The following is a 20,590-nucleotide window of genomic DNA, read 5'->3' on the forward strand; positions in this document are numbered from 1 at the left end:
CTGCAGAAACAGAGCGGGCTGTGGAAAGGACAAGTGGGGCGCTGGGGTGACTTGGGCTTGAGGCTTTGTATTTTAGCTCATGCCACGGGATGCTGTCTGTCCTTGGTATCCAGGGGTCTACTTAGTTATCATGTGGGTATAAGAAAACACTTGGTTTTTGTTTGTTTGTGGTTTTTTTGTCTTGTCACTTTGGAAACATTCTGTCAACATCTCCCTCCTCGGAGGCCCTGATAATAAAAGTGGCTTACTGCCAGGGCCTTCTCTGTGATCTCGATGAAGCTCACAGAGCCTCCTTCACGACTTTTGATGATTCAGTTCATATATTTTGAACTGAGTGTCTGTGTGCGTGTATCTATGTGTGGGTATATGCATGTGAGTGCAGGCGCCTGCTGAGGCCAGAAGGCCTGGGATCCCCCTAGAATGTGGAATTACAGGCAACTGTGAACCACCTGACATGGGTGCCGGGAATCGAACCTGGGACTTCTGCAAGAGCAGTCAGTGTATGCTCTTAACTTCTGAGCCATCCCTCCAGCCTCCCTTCACGGTTTTTAAGTGAAAGATGGACAGTAACGATCATCACAAACGTGAGAGTTGGGGGGATATTGTCCAAGGGCACAAAGATGCTGGGTGGAGCACATCCCTTTGAGTGCTGAGTGCTGCAGCCTGTGCTATTTCAGATTTTTGTATCATCGGAGCACATTTTGCCGCAGCCAGGGAGGTCTCTGTGAGAAAACTATGTATACTCTGAGGTTTGGGGGAAAGGAAGTTCTTTGCAGATTTTAAGGATAATTCTTCTGGGGCCTAGGGACATAGGGAGATATCTCGGTGGGTAAAGATGCTTGCTACCAGATCTGATGACCTGAGTGTGATCCCCAGGACCCACATGGAGGACTGAGAGAGCTGACTCCTGGGAGCGGACACACAAACTAACTGAATAAATGTAATTAAAAAATTAAGTGAAATTATTTGGGTAGAAAACTTTAGAATGTCAGGAAACCTCCTTTGAGGAGCGGTTCTTATGCTGTAAGACAGGCTTCCATGTTGCAGTCTTCAAGAACTGCTCCCCAGCCCTGCCCCACCCCCATCCTGGTCCAGGAGCCACTGGAGGGGGGCAAGCCAAGAGCATGGGGGGAGATGCACCACAGCTGGGAAGAAGGGGTGTGCCAGCTGTGTGTTGCCCTCTGACCCTGGAGCTGAGAGTCAACACAGCCTGTTTTAGTATCTGAAACATCCAACTTGGCTGGCGGTGGTGGTGCACACCTTTAATCCAGCACTCAAGAGGCAGAGGCAGGTGGATCTCTGTGAGTTTGAGGCCATCCTGGTCTATAAAGCGAGTTCTAGGACAGGACAACCAAGGCTGTTACACAGAGAAACCCTGCCTTGGAAAAAAAAAGAAACATCAAATTTGAGGCAAATTTCCTTCTAATATTGTCAAAACTTAAAAAAAAAGAAACAATCTAGATCTTTTTCTGTGCAACTGAGTTGTGGAATATTGCTTGGTTTTTTTTTTAGATAGTTATTATATATCACAACTATTTGTCCTCTGTGTATATATGGGCTTATGGAATATTTTAAGATCGCTGAAATCTTATTGAAAATTAAATACCAATAAAAGTGGAGAAAAAAACCCTTTCCCAGATCCACCTGTGCAGGGACATCCCTGCCTCTTCTCTACCAGCACAGCTCACATCCCCAGGGCAAACTGGCCTGTCCCACGCTGGCGTAAGTGCTCAGCTTGCTTCTTTAAGACCGTAGTGACATGCGTGCATCTCCTTAGATTTCATTCCAGAGGTTCTCTGATGTCCTTATTTGCTCTTTCATACAACAAAAAACTAGGGATAAGACAGATGAGGTGACTCTCTTTTCTGTACCCCGTAAAAGTTTAGTAAACAAAAATTCCAAAGCAAGCTTGCAGAAGGAAGTTTTTTTTAAAAAAAAAAATACCCTGGAGATAAGTGAAGTGGAACAGAAAAATGATAGAATAATTGAAATCCAAAGGTGGATTTCGAGATCAGCAACACTGTTGTCCTGCCAGGGCTAGAAGATCCATCCATTCCTAATCATGGGAAGAAATGCCGGCTGTCTTACTCTAGTCAGGAGCATTGGCAGCTTAACGTATGGGGAAGTGTCTCCCATGAGCAGTCAGTGTGTGCTGGCAAAGGGACTATGAATTAGTGACAGCAAAGAAAATGAGTGAAAAAGTACTTAAGTTGCACATTTGAACCCAGGTGACAGAGCAGGTAATTGGCTTTGGATGTATATTAAGGTGGGACAGGACTGTCGGGAGGAAGCCATGCAGAGAACCTTGAAGCAGGTCAGCTTCTCTGGAGAGACCTCTTCGGGGCCTGCTAAAGCCCTTACCTAGACCTCCAGGCTGGCATTGTTCACAGGACACAGGGACTTTGTAGGGCAAGTTTTGGAAAACTCTCGCCCACGGGGGAATACCCAACTGACTTGCCTGCATCCCAGAGATGGGGACGGGTGAGATGGAAGAAACAGATCGGATGTTGTGCGATGGGACAGTTAAGGCAGAAATCCAATTACAGAAATAATTAGCACCTTTGAGCTGTGAGCACCAAGTTTCCAGGCGGACCTCACTGGAGGAGAGCTCAGGTTGCCCAGAGCACTGGAAGCTTGCCTCCTGAGAAATGGAGAGTGGCCCAGGCCGGGGGGTACCAGGTGGCCTGGCTGAGCTACTGCTCATGAGGACTTAGTGAGCTTTCTGCGTTCCAAAGAGGCTGTCACCTTTTGGAAAGATAGCAACTGCCATGGACAGAGCTTTAGAAAGTGTCTCAATTCCCTAAGGAGTTGGATAATTGACTTTCTTTTGGCTCAGTCCCACTTTAAAAATTGTTTCTTCTGCAGCTGGAAATTCCATTTGTCCGAGGTCTTAAGGTGAAATTAAAATTCCGTTTAGGGACTGAGTATGCAGACATGGGATTTCAGCCTTCATTACGAAGGGTTGTGTTGTTTGCTTGGTTTTCTGTTGCGCTGGGCTCTGCTGTTTTGAGAGATGCTGTGAGGCTGTCTGGGAGGGAGACTGAAGCAGGATGGTGCAGTGTGCAGGGATTCAGGGCCTTTTGAGTTGCATCCAAAGAGCCCTTCTCTGCAGTCCATCCGGAATCTTCACCAAGTTCACACCGGACCCAACCCAGAAGGTTGGCAAACGTCCGAGGCACACAAAGAAGCAAATGACGTTTTTGATTTTTTTTTTCCCTGAAGACAAGCCATTTCATTGATTCAAAATATGATCCCATCCTGGTACTCTTGTTATCAGTTCCAATCCCCGGCAGGCAGGTTCAGCTGGGAGGTCTGCGTTCCAATGACTTTCCTTGACATTCCTGACAAAGGCTCATTGTTGGTTAAATCATAGTGAGCATGTCAATGACTGTTTAAATTGAAGTCCAGTGTGAAGCATCAGGGGCAGCTGGACAGGCTTGGAAGATGGCTCCGCCAGTAAAGCACTCGCCCTGAAGGCATTAGGATCTGAGTTCCGGTCTCCAGAACACATAAAAAAATACCAGCAATGTGAGCCTGGGATCCCAACAGCAAGGATGGGAAGTAGGGTCAGGCAGACCCTTGAAAGCTAATGGGCCAGGTAGCCTGGCTGGTGTGGTGAAGTTGCAGGCCAATGAGAGACCCTGGCTCAACAAAAGGAGAGAGGCATCTGAGGACCAACAACCTAGATTATCTCCTGCACCTGCAGACACACACACACACACACACACACACACACACACACACACATACATGCATACACACACAAACATACACACACACACACACACACACACACACACACACACACACACACAGACACACACACACAGCTGCACAGCTGCTTCTCTTCCTGGGAGGTGTAATAGTAAGAAATCCTCCAGAAGTGTCGGCGGGACTCTGTGTATAAACCTTGTGTTCATGCTGTCTTGACAAAAAGCCTTTCTTAATGGTTGGTGGAGTGGACCTAACAATGTGAAATAGCCACGTTTATCACAGACAAGCATCATCAGTTTCATCTTGCTGACAACCGCTACCATTAAAGGCTGATGAGCCTGGTACTCTGTGTCTGAAATGCAAAGATGACTGATCAGACGCAGGCTCTCCAAGCAGAGCCCACTCTGACATTCAGGGGTCTTGAGGCCTGTGGCCTGAAGGACAGGTATTGTCTCAGAGATGCTGATAGATTGCGCATCTGTGCCTGTGGTTCTCAATCTGTGGGTCGTGACTCCTTTGGGGGTTGCATATCAGATATCCTGCATATCAGATATTTGTATTATGATTCATAACAATAGCAGAATTGCAGTTATGAAGTGGCACTGAAAATAATTTTATGGTTGGGGGTCACCACAGCATGAGGAACTGTATTAAAGGGTCGCAGCATTAGGGAGGTTGAGAACCACTGCTCTATGCAGAAATTACTTGGAGAGATTTGTTGATTGGTCACAGAGTGAAGCCCAGACTGACTCCTTTCTCCACTGTCGACTCTCAGAAATAAGGCTGGCCACCACCAATGCCTTTTAAGAGCCCTGAACCAAGAGGCACCATCAGAGTGGACCCTGTTCTGGTGACCCCTTGCTGCCGGGGCTGCAGAAAATCTGCCCTTTCCTAAGTTTGTAAGAGTTGTTCTCACGGCTCAACCAAAGAAAAGCCTGTAAGCATGCCCCTAACTTGTAGAAGCTTGTGGAGGAGACGGTGACTACCCACAGCCATTTTCTAGAACCAGTTGGAAGACACTTGGTGTGAACACTGAAATGGGCTGGTGGGATTCTTAGTGGGCGTCTGCTGCCAAGTCTGATGACCTGAGTTTGATCCCCATTACACACACTGTGGAAGGAGACACTAACTCCTGCAAGTTATCCTGTCTTCTGACCTCCACATGAATTCCATGGCATGAACGTGTCCACACACACACACACACACACAGAGAGAGAGAGAGAGAGAGAGAGAGAGAGAGAGAGAGAGAGAGAGAGAGAGAGAGAGAGACTGAGGATAATATTTTTTTTTTTAATTCTGAAAGGGAACAGCATTTCTCTGGAAGTCCAAATACTTGCTCTAAGTGTATGCTCAAAATGTTCAAAATGGCATAAGAGACAAGCACGTTCTCCCCAAGGCAAAGAACAACCTTTCTCTCCCCTTCGCAGTGTGAACGTGTGGATGTGACTGACTCCCCTCTCTCTGCAGGGTTGGCCAGTTGGTGTGTTCCTTCTCCCCTGTAAGCATCCTGCATGCCGCGTCTCACACTTGTTCTGTACACCAGCTCCCTAATGGGCAGTGATCTAACCATGACCATTTACTTTTCTGTGGCCCCTTCTAGTACAAGGCGTGTGGATAATTCCAACACAAGATTGGCTGTGCAAATGGAAAGGGACCCAGGTAAGTGCTTTCTTTTCCTGGCCTCCTTAAACCCTGTGTTTCTTTGCCAAAGGAAGGCATTCAGTACATTCTGTGTGCTCATGGCAGGGTCAAGGCATGGCTTGGTAAACACACTGACTACAGGGCGTAACTGAGCAAGTAGGCCCATCAGTCCCCCATTGGTTTGCTTTGGAAATAGCCTTTCATTATTTGGAATTGGTTAGTGACTGGACACAGTCACCCCGTGAAGACATTTTAAATTGTTTGCTTATGGTAGACATCAAGCAGACTCTAAACCTTAGGACTGGTCCCTTAGGAAAACATCCTTTGAGCTGGGAATGGTGGCACATGCCTGTAACCTCTGCATTCAGGAAACAGGTGCAGGAGGACCAGAAACCCCAGACCAGCCCAGGTGACATAGTGGGGTTCCATCTGTTAAAAACCATGGCCCTGTGTTGGTCTTTATATTAATGAACCATTGTAGGACTGCGCGTCCAGAGCTCATCAGAAACTTTGGTCAGCATCAAGCTGTGGAGTCACCTGCTGGGACATCCTTCAGCTTTTCCCTTCTATAGTTGATCTCATTTTTAACCCTGTGTCTCTTTCTTCCTCTTCTCAGAATGTCAATTTAAAGTGTAATTTTAGTTTAGGTGGACACTTGTTTAGGCCTCACTCTTCTTGTCTCTAGGGAGAATAGTGTCCTGTGTCCATGCTGGTTATCTATGGCGACGCTCTGACACCTCCATGTAACTTGAAAATGCATGCAGTGCCTCTAATCCACTTCCCACCCCTGTTTTGTACTATAATCCACCCCAGAATATCACTTGCTCCCTCCTGGGATCTGTAATGACAGAGCCCATCTGAAGCTGCAATCGGCCACCAACCACCCAGTATCACCCAACATCAGACTGCAAGACACCAGCCCCCCGAAAAGATCAGACACAAAATCCGGAAAGCAGCTGCCAAATGCATCCTGCTTTCCCATTGCTGTAAAGTCAAGCATCCTCAGATGAAGCCATCTTTATTAGGACCATCTATACTGGGACTGCATAAACACAATTAGCATAAAACCAGAGTTGAAAGTGTGGAAGCACTTGGAGAGCCAGGCTTCTTATTTGTGGAACTTTACGTCAGTGTATAGGAAAGGAGGGGAGATGGGATTGTCTCGGCATGCAGCTGTGGGACTCGGTGACATAGCAGGGTCATTACATTAGGCACATGGGCAGTCTCCACCATAAACGTCTCATTTTCCCTAATTATGCAGATGTGTGGTCAGTGTGCACTTAGATGTTCTGAGCCAAATTTCTACTTTTAGTTATTGTATTAAAGTGTAGAACAGTGCACACAGTAAGAAAGGGCTAATTCTCTCCTTCAGGCCTCTTCTTTAAAAGTGCAGGGAACTGAAGGTAATCTTTAGTTAATGTCCCGGATGCCTGCTGATTCATCATAGACTGTGAATGTAAGAGCAGGCCAGCAGGCTCGAACATGGAAGAGCGTGTGCTGACACCTTATCAGCAGTTTCCTCTGACAATCATAGCAGCTTACCAATGTCTCAGCTTACCATTTTAGCTTCCAACCAGCTCCAGAGCCCTGTCAGGTACTCGGTATCTGATAGTTGTTCCCATGGGTCTCTTAGCAACAGCCTGGTCCTCTTCCCCCTATAAGCATCCTGGGGTGTCCCCAGGCTGAGGCCAGCCTCACACTCTGGGTCCCATGGGTGCAGAGTGGAGGCACTCAGGTCAGACTGCAGTCTTTACCTCTGACCTCACAGAACTGTCTCCTCTCTGGTAGACAATACACAAGGAGCCTTGGATTTCACTTCCAGGTCTTTCCTCCAGGGAGACTCTATGTCTGCCTGGCTTTGCAGAGGTTTCCTGCTCCCGAAATCAAGGTCCTGAAGTATCTCTTTGGCCTTCCCAGTCCTTTTTTGATCTACCAAAGCATATACCAGAATAATTTCCCAGCTTGTCTAGTCTTCTCTTGAAAAGCTCGTAGCCCTCATCTTGAGATGCTCCAGAGAGGGAGAGCTGCCATCAGAGCTGGGCAAGGAGGACACAGAAATGTACCACAGGCCTCCACATACAGCCCTGGCCTCCCACTGGGAAGTGGGACATCCTGGTTCAAGCTCCTTCCTGCTGCAGGCCGCAGAAATATATCATAAGAACTCAGCTGGTTATGGCAAAGTCACTACCTGGAGGAATCAGGGAATTCCTCCAGAGGAAGCCAAATCCCAAGGAGTTTTTGGTGTTACTTGGCTTGTTATATATCAGCTGTCTTCTGTTATGAAAATCATGTGTGCCTTCATAGTTTTCCCAATTGACTTTTCCCTGAGAAGGGCTTGCAGTGTGGACTGATCACTCTCTGGACATACACATTCCAGATATTTGGAGAACAGCCTCAGGAAAGGCTTTCTCTGGAATCAGATATCTCCCTTGGCCACTTTCAAGGACTAGCAGTAATAACAGTTCACAGGCAAGTCTCCTGATTTAAGGTTAATTCCACAAGGAGACACCACCTATGTCAGGTGGAGGTTAAGTAATAGCTTTACACAATTCAGCTCGGACCCTCCTTTCTTACAGCCTCCTTTCTTACTAACTTTATAGACCGCTAACTCCTTATCTAACCGCTTCTAGGAATATTTAGATAACCTTCTGTGCTGACAGCTATGCTCAGCAGAACCCCAGTTCAAGCCTCCCTGTAATTATCATCATTGGCAGCATCCGGCCAGGTCCATCCCCAGATGGAGGAAAGTACCTTATCAGAGATACCTCTGTATTCTCTAAGAATAGACTTAACCATCCAGGCTACCTGTTTGAGAAGGCCTGGCGGATGTGCCAATTAAGCTTTACTTCCTGCTTTCCCAAACCTTACCTCTATTTCCAGATCTCCCTTTAACTATCACCAAAGGCATCTAACTGTACACAGGTTGCCTAGCAACTGAGCACACTTCCCCCCACCCTGCAGAAAAACAGCAGATAGCTTGGACAGATAGGAGCCACAGGAAAAAAGAAGACAGTTTTATTTTCTCCCATTGACCTAGCAACACATAGATTCTTAACATTTTCTACTAATCACTACTAATAGTTGAGCACATAAGATCCCTCTTCTTAGATATTACCTGAATTTAGCCTTTAGTTAATTCATTTCCCCATTGGTCACTTCTCTTTGGGGTTGGAAATGATAATTAATGGTTTATTGCCTCTCAATATGATTCTTATCACCCCTCCATTTGACCCTGGAAGCCTGGCTTTATATACCAGGACTTCCAGGGCACGGGGAGATGGAAAAGAGAAAAGAAAATGAAAGAACTAGATGGGTAAGAACTTGAGAGGAACAAACTGAGATGGGGAAGAACTAGATTGAAGGGCTAGAAGAGAGGACTAGAGGAACGAGATGGAAGATGAGGAAGAGCCAGATGGGGAAGAACAAGTTGAGGAAGAACGAGATGAGGAGAGAGAAGGAGATGGGAAAGGAGATGATATGGGAAGGAACAAGATAGATGAGAACCTACAAGGGGCAGAACTAGATGAGGGAATTAAGATAAAACCTAGAGGGGACCTCAGACAAGTGTAGAAAGAAATCAGGCTAGAAATGAGCTAACTATGAGAGCAGAATATAAGCTTGTAACTGACACAGAATAATAAAGTATATGGACTAAGGAGTTTCGTGTACATAGATTAATTTCTTCTCATCAAAGATTAATTATCAGTTGGTTGTAGATTCTTCCCGGACCCTGGGGCTGGACCCTAGGGGCTGGACCCCAATAATCCATGATACCTTCCAACATCCTTCCTTTTCCCAGGTTCTCACCATCCATCCAACTGAGTGTCAAATCTTAATCACTGGGCAGCCCCTGACAGAATCAAGCCTTGGTCAGGGTGTGGAACCAACACTCTTAGTCCCTGCTGGGGGACACAAAATAGACAGCCACCATGGGAATGATGTTTCCTGAGAACAATGAGAAGTTGGTTTGCTTTTGTAGTGGTTTTACTCATGATTGTGCACACTGAGACAGCCCCAAAGTCCTTCTGTATGCAGGAAGCCGTTCATTTGAGACAGGAGATGCTAAGTAGAGAAGTAAGATACAGACCTAGAGCTTAAAAGTGTGTGTGTGTGTGTGTGTGTGTGTGTGTGTGTGTGTGTGTGTGTGTGCATGTGTGTGTGTGCACACACCCGTGTGCACTCACGTGTATGTGTGTGCGCATGTACATGTGTCATGTGTACATGGAGGCAAGAAGTCAACCTTGAGTGTCATGCCTCAGGAGCCATCTACCTTGTATTTTGGGTCAGGGTCTTTCACTGGCCTGGACTCTAGCTCAACGGACTAGGGTGTCTGGCCAGAGAGCTCCAGGGATCACGTCTCTCTGCTTCCCTGGTGTTGGGATTACAGGTGCTTGTTACTATGGTTGTCTTTTTTTAAAACGTGTGTCCTAGAAAACAAACTCAGGTTCTCATCCTTGCACAATAGGCACCACCAGCCGCCAAGGTCAGAGTGTTGAGCGTAACACAGGATTGTTAAGTAATTTGCATTTAGACGGTGATGTATCTGTATGAAGCCCACCTCAGGGTCTAGAGGGAAGACAGGTGGTCTCAGGATAATCCACCAAGACAGGTGGGAAACAGGTGCTTTTGTGTGTCCATGAAGACTCCAGCCTTACCAAAGGGCAGCTCCCTGTTTCAGGATCTGAGCACAAGACAGCACATTGCTTCTGGGTAAGACACTCACCAGTCCCATTTCTGCCTGCCTTCAGGGAGTGACGACAACAACCTCAACTCCATCTTCTATGAGCACCTGACACGGACCCTGCAGGAGTCGCTCTGCGGAGACCTGGTGCTTGGCCGTTGGGGTAACTACAGCTCTGGTGACTGCTTCATTTTGGCTTCAGATGACCTCAATGCCTTCGTCCACCTGATCGAAATTGGAAACGGTCTTGTGACTTTTCAACTCCGAGGACTAGAGTTCCGAGGTAGGGGTCTCTCGGTTTGCAGCGTTGCTGGAACTCAGTGTGTTAGGTTGAGGACCAGGCAGAGCATTGCTTACAAGCCACCATCAGGGGTAGGGAGATGGCTCCGTCACTAAGGGCATGTACTACTTTTGCAGAGACCTGAGCTTGAATCCCAGCATCCTGATTGGGAGGCTCACAACCACCTGACTCCAGTTCCATGGGTTCTGATGCAACTTGGCTTCTGTGGGCATCTGAACTCTCATGTGCATATTCACACACATACACATAAAGAAATATGAATAGGCAAACTTTTAGAAAAGAAGCCACTATGAACAAAGAAGGACTTGGGGACTGTTCTGCTGCATGGGGATTAAGGCTACCTCTACTTTTGAGTAGGCATTCTGACACAAGTACACCCAGTCAGCTGGGGAAACAGTGGCGCCTCCTGATCTCTCCTCTGCTCTCTGGTCCACCCGGAGGGAGCACTCTCACCACTATGGTCAAGAGCCATTCCTGCTGACGTGTTTTCGTCACCCTAGTGGACTGTATCCCTGTAAACCCTGAAGCGCCAGTGTAAACGCCTCCTTTCTTAAGTTGCTTTAGCCAAGTTCTTTTACCACAGCAGTGAGAAAAGTAATTAATATAGAGTCAATTCCAGTGGTAGCTCAAAGTCAGGTGTAGAAAAAATAACCATGTCTCCTTGTCCTGTGTTAGGATGACAGAGAGGCATGGTTTCCTGGGAGCCAACATTATCATAACATACTGGATTCCTGAATCCTCACAGGGTAAAATATAGAAGGGGGTTCCCCGCCTGAACAAGGTTGGGGCTATGTAAACAGGCTTCTGGGAGGGGCCATCGGTTATGGCTTATGGCTTTGTCTTCTTCCAGTCAGCCACAATGGGCATGTCACCTGATTGTAAAATCAGCGTGGAAGCGATGTCTTGAGGGGAAAAATGGCAGCTAATTTGCCTGCATCCCACACCTTCTCCTACAGTACATTTTCTCTGACCTAGTTTGATCATAGTTTAAACATGGAGACTTTTAAGAGCCCTGCACCTTGACAAAATTCACGTTCTGAGGAAGAACTAAGTTGCCCCCAAAGGACTGTTGTTGGGTGTGTTCCTCATTGGAGCATCTAGTACAATATTCCCATGGAGGGCCGGCTTTCTTCTTGGGGGTGTTCTGGATTTCTTCTTCTTTGTTCTCCTTTTCTTCTGAATTCCCCGTTTTCCAAAAGAGCGGGTTTTATTTTGGTCAGATTTAATTTACTTTGGCACTGCCTGGGGCAGTCAAAGCACAGACAGACAGTTTCTGTCTCTCTCTGGAAATGTGCTGAGGAAACCAGTAGAGGGAATGGAACTGTTTGCACATCCACAGCTTGCTCTCACTCTCCCTCTCTCCCTCTTTCTCTCTCCCTTCTCTCCCTTCCTCCTTCCCTCCCTCTCTCATGCTGGGGATTGAACTCAGAACTACATGCATGCCAGGCCATGCTCCACCACTGGGCTATGCTTCTTAGAAAGAAAGAAATTTACCCCAGAGGAAAGCCAGCAACCTGAGGTCACAGGGAAGAGTCCTCTGCCCCACCCCCGGCCCCAGCCCTCTGAAAGAGAGGTACCAAGTTCATAGGAGAGCTTGGCCTCAAGCCACAGACATCAGCTCATTTTAGCATAAGAGAAGAAGGGTTTATGGAAAATACATCCAGGGATGAAGACTTTCTGAGCAGCATGGGAGGCCTGTGCCCTGGGCAAGTTCAAATCTGAAATCACCCAACAGGGGCTGGAGAGATGGCTCAGTCATGAAGAGCATTGGTACTCTTCCCCAAAACTAGATTTTAGTTCTCAGCACCAACTCCAGGGGGTCTGATGCCCCTTTTTGCCTTCTTTGAGCACTTGCATACACATGGCACACACACACACACACACACACACACACACACACACACACACACAAATCTGAAACTCACATGGTGGTTGAGCTTCATCTCAACAATGGACCCAGGGCTGCCCCCACATCACTGATCCCCAAGCTTGAACACGGGACACTGCTGTCCCTAGAGAGTGGATAAATAGCTTCTAGCACCCCTCTCCTCCATGCACCCCATCACCTGCCTCTCTGTGCTGTCAGCTTGGTCAGAGTTTCAGTCAGGTAGACCAGATCACCAAAGTCAAGGTCACACACATACACTCTGGGTCAAAGGGCATCTGGCTTTTCATTTCTCGCAGTGAGAGGTGGTCACTGAGACTTAAATGGTGGGGATATCAGTTGAAGAAAGGCCAGCTGCTCTAACAATACAGCTGAGTGCCGAGTCCGGGACACAATGTGAATTTACTTTGCAGATGTAGAGGTAGCAGGACGCAGAGCAACTCCACTTAACATCACCGGGTGTCCCAGCCAACGCGTCTTTATACACCGCTTTCAAGGCCACCCCGAGTGTCAGTGTGGAGCTTGGCAGCAAGTGGAAAAATGCAGGGAGGGTGGTTGTAGGCCAGGTTTGGGCACAGAACAGGCATCTCCTTCTGTTTTATGGCCCCTACAGAAGTAACATGGTTACCTGGAAAGCAAGCAGAGCTCTCGTTGGAGTTTCCCATCCATCTGTGGTTCTTTGGTTAGTCAGGTGACCTAGGCAGGTGGCTTAGCCATTTCTGTGAGAAGAGGATATGCATGCATGTGAAGTCACTGTGCATCTCTCAGCAAAGGCACCCACCTCTCCAGGGTCCTTTAAGGTAATTATTCAAGGGTTGACAGATTAATATCAGCCGACAGTCCAAGTCAGGGCAATAGAAAAAGCGTGTGCCAACGGGCACCAAAATCTATTGACTAGATACTGCCTGAAGGGGATGGGTAGGGGCTGAAGATCCAATAGATGCAGTCTGGAGGTAAGCGGTAGGAGTAAAGAGCCAAGGCATTGGATTTGGTGCTTTATAAGACGCCTGTGAACTTGGGGCTCAGGAGAGAGTACCTTGAAGGTGACAGCTACCCTCAGGAGAAGCATCATCCCCCCACCACCCACATAAGTAATGGCAAAAGGAAACCAAGGGGGATGAAGAAGGGCCTGAGTTTACAGCTAGATCTGGGTGCACCTGGGCAAGCATGCGGCTCTCCACTGGACACTGCCTGTGGGTACGTGCTTGAATCTGTGCCACAGTGTTTACTCGGTTCACAGGCACTCAGCGATGTCTCTCACACAATCTGAGAGCTCCACACCACCCTCCTAACTGGGAAAACCAACTGCTTTCACATGGGGTCTTCAGTGGACATCCCGAGGGACTTGGCTCTACAGACCCTCAGGTTCTGCCCCAGAGCCTCGGTGTGACTTTGAGTGCCTCTGCAGCTCTGACTTAGAGACACAATGGTGGTCACCAGATGGCGGACCAGGGAGGGAGGCAGAGTCTCCTCTGTTACATTTGACATAATCCCCAATGGGGAGCAGGGGCTGCATGGCTGACCCAGGACTCAGAGCCACAGCTGGACTCAGGGGGCAGAGAGCCGCCATCACAGCCCTGTGGTGCCTGTCACTGTTGGTGTAAGGTGTGCACTGTCCTGTCACTGTTGTGTAAGGTGGACACTGTCCTGTCACTGTTGTGTAAGGTGTGCACTGTCCTGTCACTGTTGGTGTAAGGTGTGCACTGTTCTGTCACTGTGGTGTAAGGTGTGCACTGTCCTGTCACTGTTGGTGTAAGGTGTGCACCATCCTGTCACTGTGGTGTAAGGTGTGCACTGTCCTGTCACTGTTGTGTAAGGTAGACACTGTCCTGTCACTGTTGGTGTAAGGTGTGCAATGTCCTGTCACTGTTGGTGTGAGGTGGACACTGTCCTGTCACTGTTGGTGTAAGGTGTGCACTGTCCTGTCACTGTTGTGTAAGGTGGACACTGTCCTGTCACTGTTGGTGTAAGGTGGACACTGTCCTGTCACTGTTGTGTAAGGTGTGCACTGTGCTGTCACTGTTGTGTGAGGTGGACACTGTCCTGTCACTGTTGTGTGAGGTGGACACTGTCCTGTCACTGTTGGTGTAAGGTGTGCACTGTGCTGTCACTGTTGTGTGAGGTGGACACTGTCCTGTCACTGTTGTGTGAGGTGGACACTGTCCTGTCACTGTTGTGTGAGGTGGACACTGTCCTGTCACTGTTGGTGTAAGGTGGACACTGTCCTGTCACTGTTGGTGTAAGGTGGACACTGTCCTGTCACTGTTGGTGTAAGGTGTGCACTGTGCTGTCACTGTTGTGTGAGGTGGACACTGTCCTGTCACTGTTGGTGTAAGGTGGACACTGTCCTGTCACTGTTGGTGTAAGGTGGACACTGTCCTGTCACTGTTGGTGTAAGGTGGACACTGTCCTGTCACTGTTGTGTAAGGTGTGCACTGTGCTGTCACTGTTGTGTGAGGTGGACACTGTCCTGTCACTGTTGGTGTAAGGTGTGCACTGTCCTGTCACTGTTGGTGTCAGGTGGACACTGTCCTGTCACTGTTGGTGTAAGGTGTGCACTATCCTGTCACTGTTGTGTAAGGTATGCACTGTCCTGTCACTGTTGTGTGAGGTGGACACTGTCCTGTCACTGTTGGTGTAAGGTGTGCACTGTCCTGTCACTGTTGGTGTCAGGTGGACACTGTCCTGTCACTGTTGGTGTAAGGTGTGCACTGTCCTGTCACTGTTGTGTAAGGTGGACACTGTCCTGTCACTGTTGGTGTAAGGTGGTCACTGTCCTGTCACTGTTGTGTCAGGTGGACACTGTCCTGTCACTGTTGGTGTAAGGTGGACACTGTCCTGTCACTGTTGATGTAAGGTGTGCACTGTCCTGTCACTGTTGTGTAAGGTGGACACTGTCCTGTCACTGTTGGTGTAAGGTGGACACTGTCCTGTCACTGTTGGTGTAAGGTAGACACTGTCCTGTCACTGTTGGTGTCAGGTGGACACTGTCCTGTCACTGTTGGTGTCAGGTGGACACTGTCCTGTCACTGTTGGTGTAAGGTGGTCACTGTCCTGTCACTGTTGGCGTAAGGTGGTCACTGTCCTGTCACTGTTGGTGTAAGGTGGTCACTGTCCTGTCACTGTGGTGTAAGGTGGTCACTGTCCTGTCACTGTTGTGTAAGGTGGTCACTGTCCTGTCACTGTTGGTGTAAGGTGTGCACCATCCTGTCACTGTGGTGTGAGGTGGACACTGTCCTGTCACTGTTGTGTGAGGTGGACACTGTCCTGTCACTGTTGGTGTAAGGTGTGCACTGTCCTGTCACTGTTGTGTCAGGTGGACACTGTCCTGTCACTGTTGATGTAAGGTGTGCACTGTCCTGTCACTGTTGGTGTAAGGTGGACACTGTCCTGTCACTGTTGGTGTAAGGTGGACACTGTCCTGTCACTGTTGTGTAAGGTGTGCGCTGTGCTGTCACTGTTGTGTGAGGTGGACACTGTCCTGTCACTGTTGGTGTAAGGTGTGCACTGTCCTGTCACTGTTGGTGTCAGGTGGACACTGTCCTGTCACTGTTGGTGTAAGGTGTGCACTATCCTGTCACTGTTGTGTAAGGTATGCACTGTCCTGTCACTGTTGTGTGAGGTGGACACTGTCCTGTCACTGTTGGTGTCAGGTGGACACTGTCCTGTCACTGTTGGTGTAAGGTGGTCACTGTCCTGTCACTGTTGTGTCAGGTGGACACTGTCCTGTCACTGTTGGTGTAAGGTGGACACTGTCCTGTCACTGTTGATGTAAGGTGTGCACTGTCCTGTCACTGTTGTGTAAGGTGGACACTGTCCTGTCACTGTTGGTGTAAGGTGGACACTGTCCTGTCACTGTTGGTGTAAGGTAGACACTGTCCTGTCACTGTTGGTGTCAGGTGGACACTGTCCTGTCACTGTTGGTGTCAGGTGGACACTGTCCTGTCACTGTTGGTGTAAGGTGGTCACTGTCCTGTCACTGTTGGTGTAAGGTGGTCACTGTCCTGTCACTGTTGGTGTAAGGTGGTCACTGTCCTGTCACTGTTGTGTGAGGTGGACACTGTCCTGTCACTGTTGTGTGAGGTGGACACTGTCCTGTCACTGTTGGTGTAAGGTGTGCACTGTCCTGTCACTGTTGTGTCAGGTGGACACTGTCCTGTCACTGTTGATGTAAGGTGTGCACTGTCCTGTCACTGTTGTGTAAGGTGGACACTGTCCTGTCACTGTTGTGTAAGGTGGACACTGTCCTGTCACTGTTGGTGTAAGGTGGCACTACCCACCCCTATCATAGGACTTGACACCAGATGAATGAGCTGAGCGGGGAATCGAGTAAGGATTTGTAATGCATGAAACCTCGCCTAGGCTAGCGGTGACACTTTCGAACAGACAGGTTGAGACTGTGGTGTGGGTTTCCCTAAGCCATACTGGCTCTGTGAGTGTGAACAGGGAAGGATTGGGTCTAACCAAGGGAGAGTCACAGAGGAATCCAAGAACAGGAAGCTCCAGATATGTGTACGTGCAAAGGTGTGACAAGATTACAGTGCTTGGGCAGGCTAAGAAAGAGAAAGGCAAACCATGAGGAAATAGGAGGCAGGAGGAGCCCAGGGACAGCATCACAGCGCTGTGCGCCCAGAAAGGGGGCGATGAACTGGGGAGTTGAAATACTGGAGGAGACAAAGTGGCCGCTGGAGCCTGGGACACTCTCGGCTGCTCTTTAGAGGGAAGCAAGTTTGGTAAACCACATCTAGGGGTGTTACTATGAATATGAGGGGAAGAGGGAAGGAGAGAAGAAGGAAGGAAGCGAGGAATGGAGGGAAGGAAATAGAAGGGAAGAAGAGAGAGGGGAGAGGGAGGAGGGGAGAGGAGGAGGGGAGAGAGGGAAGCAGGAAGGGAAGGAGGAAGGGGAAGAGAAGAAGGAAAGAAGGAGGGAGGGAGAGAGAATAAAAGAGAGGACATAGATTAGAAGGAGGAGGAAGGGAGGAAGAAAGAGGGAAGTGGAGAGAGGGGAGAAGGAGGAGGGAGGGGAGGAGGGGGAGAAGGGATGAGAGTAGAGAGAAGGAGGAGGGAGGGGAGGAGGGAAAGGAGTGGAGAGAGGAGAGGAGGAGGAAGGGAAGGAGGGAGGAAGAGGAAGAGGGAGTCAGGTTAAATAAGGAATGGCTGAAATAAGGAATGTCTCAACATTTTAAGTCTATTTGATGTTAAATTCTTAAATCTCATTTTCTCAGAATTCCTTCACACTTTCATGGGGCCCCACCCTGCAGGCCATTGGTCAGCATCTTGATGGATGTCGCAGAAGGGACACTGAATGCAGAGGCTGTTACATAGGGGGAAGCCACCACTCCCATTGGAGCTGGGGAATATCAAAAACAAGATTTACATGCTCCTGTCTGTAGGAGATGTTATCAGCCTTCTCACAGTTTGGCTGACCCCATAACCACTGGCCCATGAGGACGTATGAAAACATCCGTGTAGCCTAATGTAATCCAAAGCAAACCCAACCCAAAGCTTTATCTCAACTGGCGGATCCACATGCAGCTCTCCCACTAATCTTGAAACTGCAATTTTCTTCCTCTTGGCAACCGTCAACTCTTCGTCACGCCTTTAGGTTTTGTGACCACATAGCTTGAATAGTCTGTTGACTCCCTGGGTTCCAAACTTCATCCATAATGTAGAATGCTGTCCCCCACGAATGCTAGCACCCATAGTTCCCTTCATTTCTCACTGGAGGGGCCTAAGGCATGTTGGTGTATATGGCAGGTCTAGGAGGGCAGGGTGTGTCCCATGGGCACCAGCAGAATCCCTGCCACCTTAGCATCCTGCCCTCAGGAAGGCTGTGCGAGAAGGAGGCGGTTCTGAATGACCCGTGAACTAGGAAGACCCCCCCGCCTCCTCCAAGTCCAGTTGGTTGTGCTGCTGCTCCAGCCTGTAAATGGAGCAGAATTCGGGAGGTCTTATTCCCAGCGTTGATTACAGAATTACACATTTCAGCATTCATCACGCACTACGCTGCCTGATGTGCCTGGAAGCTTTGATTAATTCCACTTCTTAAATGTATGTGTGTGTGTGGATGTGTGTGCATTTGTGTGTATGACATTTGTGTGTAACTTTGCTTGTGGAGGCCAGAGGTTGATGTCGAGTGCTTTCTTCAGTGGCTTGCCACCTTATTATTTTTACTGTTGTTGAGACAAAGTCTGTCACTGAACCAGGAGCCCAGCGACTTGGCTAGTCTTGCCGTCCAGCAAGCTCCAGGGATTGCCCTGTCCCTGCATCCAAACATTGGGATTACAGGCTTGAGCCCCACATCTCAACATCTTGCCTTTTATGTGGGTGCTGGGGGTCTGGACTCAGATCCCCAGTGATCCTACAGTTCCCAATGAGCCACCTCCCCCAGCTCTTGGGAAGCTTGCTTTTCAGTGGTGGGTATTTAACACTTAAGACACTAGTTTTAAATTCTAAGAGACCAGACCCTTCTGTTCTGAAGAACATGTGGCTTTGGGGAACCACAGGGTATGTTACAGAAAGGGGGCTCCACCTCTTTCATCTGCATAACCAGGTTGGCGTGTGCATCTCACGAGACACCCGAACCTCACCTTCCTAAGTTGATAAGTGCCACATACATGGATGTTGTCCAGAAACAAAGTCAAAAAACATGGCTGTTCAATTAAAGGCATCACACCATGTTTAAAGTCTAGTTCATTTAGCACAGCACATGGAGAAGCTTGTTCTTAGGGCCGTATTTAAATGCAAAGCATATTCCTATGGACTCCATTGAATAAAATGTTGTTATTAGAGAAAAAAAAAGCTTTCTGTTGTGCTCAGAAAGCAAACAAGTTATACATCACTCTAACATACAATCTATATACATCACTCTAACATACAAGTTATACATCACTCTAACATACTTCACATGCTTTTGTACTTTCTTCTCCTCCTCCCGCACCCTGGGCTGAAGTTCACCTACATTCTCAAGATCATTGCTAAAGAGAGCTGGTGTACTGTCGCTGAGGAGAGGCATCAGGAAGTACAGGAGAAACTGCTCAGGGAAGCAACATGGAGCCTGGGGGTGGGGGGCAGTGGGCCAGCAGGGGCCCCAGCTTTAGCTATGCTGGGAGAGATCAGAGGTCTCTCCAGAGGCTGGGGCCACCACCAAGATCACAGAGCACAGCCATGTAGGTCCTAGGATCAAAGGTCGTTAGGATTAATAGCAAAACCCTCTACCCACGGAGCCATCTCATTGGCCCCAAGAAGCTCTCTAGATTTTATCAAGTATAATTTATATTCTTTATAACCTCTTAGATTTTATCAGGTATAATTACTATTCTTTATAACCCCATTCAAATCAAGTCTAGCCCATGTCTTATCATCTACTTGTTGATATTATGTTGGATATTTGAGAAGCGGGGTCTGATGCAGCCCAGGCCGGCTTCACATTCACTATGCAGCTAAGGAAGGCCTTGAACTCTTGGTGCTCCTGCCTTCACCTCCCAAGTGCTGGATAATAAGCTTGTCCCAACACTCCTGGTTTTACGTTCTGCAGTACTAGGGTGAACCCCAGGACCTTGTGCATGCTAGGCGAGCCTCTGCCTACTGAGCCGCATCCCCAGGCCCTCATTACTTTTTTAATGAAGAAAGGGTTTAGAAGGCACAAGAGGATCATTTAGTTCAGTGTCATTTCACTAGTGACCCTTTGTGTGGGGTTTGGGTTGAAGTTGTCCTTTGTTTCAATGCTGTCTGGATTCTAAAACCTCCACACACAAATGATGTAAACCAGAGGGAAACCAGAGGTGCAGCCTGGGATTGTATCACAAGGTTAAGATGAACCCACAGCAGAGGCCTTACAACAGCCTCTGAGCTAAAGGTGAAAGACCCCCGTCTGGAGTCTTCCCTCTGGAGAGACCCTCGCCCAGAGATCACACCGAGACCACAAGTCAGATGCAAACAGCAAGAGGCTTTATTCCGGAACACGGGTACCCGGGGCGACACAGTCCCTCCAGAGGCTGAAGAGACTGGCGCGCCGACGGGCTGGAGTGGAGGGTTTTTATAGGGTTGGGCAGCGGAAGGGCGGGTACAGAAGCAGGAAGTATAGTTTACAGGGTTCTGATTGGACGATTCGTATGAGGCCAGGTTCAAACTCAGGACAGCTCGTGGTTTTTCCCCGAGCTCGACACGCCTGCTGACTTGGCTCTTATCCAGGGTACAAGTTGTTTTTCTGACCTTTAGTTCCCTGTTCTGGGGCCAGGTGGCCGACCGCAGACACCCCGCTCGTTCCTGCGCCCATGTCCTCCAACTGAACCCTCCCCGTACTCCTCAGGCCCTGCTCAAAATGGCGTCAGGCCAAGCAAGCATGCTGGGGCCCCTCAGCACCACC

At 48.6% G+C, this 20,590-nt stretch overlaps 1 protein-coding gene across 1 annotated transcript in view; it reads left to right on the forward strand.

Moving 5' to 3' along the window:
• The window catches only part of Pcnx2 (pecanex 2), a 165,562-nt gene that overhangs the window by 119,518 nt on the left and 25,454 nt on the right, over window positions 1–20,590 (forward strand). Inside the window, exons 24-25 of the mRNA XM_052728899.1 lie at window positions 5,315–5,373; window positions 10,104–10,319. Coding sequence (XP_052584859.1) covers window positions 5,315–5,373; window positions 10,104–10,319 — 275 coding nt within the window. The remainder of the gene's footprint in view (window positions 1–5,314; window positions 5,374–10,103; window positions 10,320–20,590) is intronic.

The sequence above is a fragment of the Peromyscus californicus genome, unplaced genomic scaffold, assembly GCF_007827085.1.
Source record: "Peromyscus californicus insignis strain IS unplaced genomic scaffold, ASM782708v3 Scaffold_8__1_contigs__length_139910024, whole genome shotgun sequence".
NCBI lineage: Eukaryota > Metazoa > Chordata > Mammalia > Rodentia > Cricetidae > Peromyscus > Peromyscus californicus.